This window comes from Morone saxatilis, unplaced genomic scaffold (genome assembly GCF_004916995.1).
Source record: "Morone saxatilis isolate NCDOM2014 unplaced genomic scaffold, NCSU_SB_2.0 Contig18, whole genome shotgun sequence".
NCBI classification, from domain to species: domain Eukaryota; kingdom Metazoa; phylum Chordata; class Actinopteri; family Moronidae; genus Morone; species Morone saxatilis.
The window spans coordinates 21,143,916-21,147,209 of record NW_023339740.1 but is presented as its reverse complement, the minus strand read 5'-3'; the positions used below and the strand labels follow the sequence as shown (position 1 = coordinate 21,147,209).

Genomic DNA, 3,294 nt, shown 5'->3' with positions numbered 1-3,294 from the left:
GCACAGAAGGGATGTGAGAAACTTTTAAAAAAAAACAAGGACCAGCCAAAATGTTCTCATCAAAATGTTTTGGGGTTTTTTTGTCCTCACAAAGATAGCAATCACACACATACACACATCTGTTATCATACCGCACCTGCACAGAAAACACAACCATTGTGTGCTCAAACCTGCAGACAATAGGTATAAACCTACATGCTCTCGCAGAACTTAGTGTGTGTGCTGGGTTTATCTTGGTTCCTGCGGTGTCTGAACCAACGCTGGACCTTTCGCACCTCCCAGTCCAGCTGCTTGGACAGACCGTCCAGATGGCGAGAGTCTGGATTCTGTGGAGAGAGAGAAGAAACAAGTGTATCCGGTCCTGTCCGAGCATTAACATATTGTAAGTTGATAGTAATCCACTATTGGGGCTTTTATCTCAACTAGAGGATGTGAAGTCACATGTGCAATGATGGAAGTGAGACACTTTCTGCAAACGTTACAATCGGGACAGAAATGTGCTCTTGCGTAATTGTTTCGTCATACTCGGCTTTGCCCGACTTCAGTTCCTTCAATGGGATTTCAGTCCGCCAAACAAAATCCATGTGACAGCAGTAATGATTTTATTTAGCCTCCACTTAATCACCTGACCCCTCTGTCCATCCAGTGAAACACAAAAATGCAAATTCAGTACCAGGACATAACAGCTTCCACTGAACTCTTGCATGTGGTTTCATGTCAGGCAGGTTTGGTGTTGGTCTTGTAGAGTGTGTACTGTTGTTCTGGGGAAATATGTTGTGATATGGTAACAGTTTTTGAATGTTGAAGGGTAAAATGCAAAAGTTTGTGAAGCTGACACTAATATTTGATATTTCCTCCACCATGTTATTGTATCATGTCGTTGACTGAACATTTGTATTAGTCACAAACCTCTATAAATACTGAGAGTACTGAACTGTTTGGACTGCGTGTCCACGTCATATCGGGGATTTCATAATTAGGGGTTTCTGATTTGTGTTGTGTTCACGTCAAACCCAAGTCGACTGTGAAACTCGGATTTTCTGAAAGTGTCTTTAAACTCAGCAGAAAATCGAATGCTTACATCAGCCTAAACATCAGTCGTTCCTACACTAAATTTAATGGGTACAGTGTCATATTGTGGAGGCAGCATATTTCTTCTGACCAATTCTGTCCTCTTCTGAATGATCCTGATATCAGCTAATACTGACACGCCACTACATAAATGCTTCTTTTACAGAGAAATAAGAGGCCAAGAAAGAAACCAAACCTTCGTGATGGATGTAAACACTTTCTCCAGCACCGCATTGGGCTGAGCTCTTCGTCCGACGCCTGGCTGAACGTGGAGACTCTGGGCACAGGTACTGGCAATAAATCTGTGTCGGACATGAAGATGTGGAAGGGTCACATGATGTTGTTGAAATATGCACACTAGCTCTAAAGGAAAACTTGCAGGACCGGGTTGTTCTGTGAACATATTTTGAAGGGATTGCTTTAGCTCCAGATGGGAAACCAGAGACTGATCAACCAATCAGAAATGAGCTACACTATGAAGCCTCACTAGCAGTGAGTCGGAGCTGATTTTATATGGCTGCACATGCTGCACGAGTGTGACGCAATACACACTCCTGCCAATAGCGTCACACTATTTGCACTGATCTACCGGAGGCGGTAATGCCCCAGAACATGCAGCAACGCGCAGGCGGAGGGCAGGAAAGAAGACGAGTGGATTAGTATTAGTGTTAGTAAGAAGAACAGAATCCACTGTTGTGCTAGAAAGTATAGTACAGTTAGGTTGCAATAGATCTGCAGGTATCAGGTCTCAGGTGGAGCTGGGGTTGTTTTACTTCGGTTCGGTTATTTTCAGACGTAATTTACAAACATTTTCACCTTCTCTTATCTCTCTCTGTGTCTCTGTGTCTGAGTGTCTGAGTGCATCACGTGTTTCCAGCGTGAAAACATCAAAAGACAGAGAGTGTGGTTAATGTGCTGAAGGGGAGCTTCTCAAAAGTCCCCAGTGATTCTGGGATGTCGTTATGGGAACATTACGACCTTGTACGACCCCTGCCTGCGGCTCTGGTCTGCATTATGACTGAACTGCTCTTAGCTTACGATAAATGTCTAACTGACCAGATTTGGGAAAGCCGCGCTGTGACTACCAGGTACAGTAAGACAAACGGTGGAGAGTATCACACGCTGACAGATTCAATTAGCAAGCCATCATTAGCCTGTTACAGCCAACTTGTGTTTTGTGCTTAAACCATTTAGGCTTAATATATATTATGGCAATAAATATTTGTGGGAAAGCCTTTTTTGCATGACCATAGCAGCCTTTTTTTTTTCAATATAAAACAGATAGACTACAGGTTATAATTTAGCAGTAACCGGTTTGTCAGGTTCAGTCAGGTTGAGTCTTACAGACGGGTACGTGGGCCAGAGTTTGTGAAGATCACGTGGCTTCAGCAATGGATCTTTGTGCATAGTAATAAAGTGACCTTCACAAACGTGGCTTTGCTAATCGAAAAGCATGAGAGGAGAATTAATCTGCGGAAAGGTTTGTTGTTTTGCAGCTCTTTAATCTGAACGCAGAGCTAAATGAGTATGAATTAATATTACTAGCAGTCATACCATCTTACACATTACTATAAATACTGTTAAATATTGTTTTATTGTCAAGCAGAAAAAAATCAATCAATCATTGACAAAGCTGCACTCTCTCCGTGTGGCTACTTGTTGTAAATGTACACAGAAACCGCTGAAGAAAAACATTCCTGTGGCGTCTATCTGTGAAATCTAAATCTGTGAACTTTTCTCAAAACCTTCTTTTGTCAGCTGCTCCACTGAAACTTACCCCCCACCACAGACTCAGTGGTACTAAGTTAGTAACCACAGTGACGTTGTCAAGAGCTTCCTCTAGTCCAGGCTAAAGGAAGTTACCATGAAATAAAGATATTCGGACATAAATAGTTCAGACTTAAATTTGCTTAGCTCTGGGTTTAGTTTGTTTGGATTTAAAGGCCGATATTCACACTTCCACTGTATACAATGCTGTATAAATAAATTAAATCAAAACTTTTCTTCATGACTGTCACAATGTTTGAACCATTGTTCATCTTGTTATATACTATAAGCATTCGGTTATACTGTGCTATATTCTGGTATTCTAGAAATAAAGTATTTTTAAAAAATCCAGAAATTAAGGAATATTGTTCCCTGCTGACACATAATAATAATAATAATAATATATTAATAATAATAATAATAATAATAATTAATATCATATTAATAATAATAATA

The 3,294-nt window shown here is 40.6% G+C and overlaps 1 protein-coding gene across 1 annotated transcript in view; it reads right to left on the bottom strand.

Moving 5' to 3' along the window:
* Positions 1-3,294, bottom strand: part of cers5 (ceramide synthase 5) — a gene marked incomplete at its 3' end in the record, with an annotated part of 19,003 nt that overhangs the window by 9,287 nt on the left and 6,422 nt on the right. The window contains 2 exon segments of the mRNA XM_035662751.1: positions 196-326; positions 1,268-1,373. Of these exon segments, the coding sequence (XP_035518644.1) occupies positions 196-326; positions 1,268-1,373 (237 nt within the window).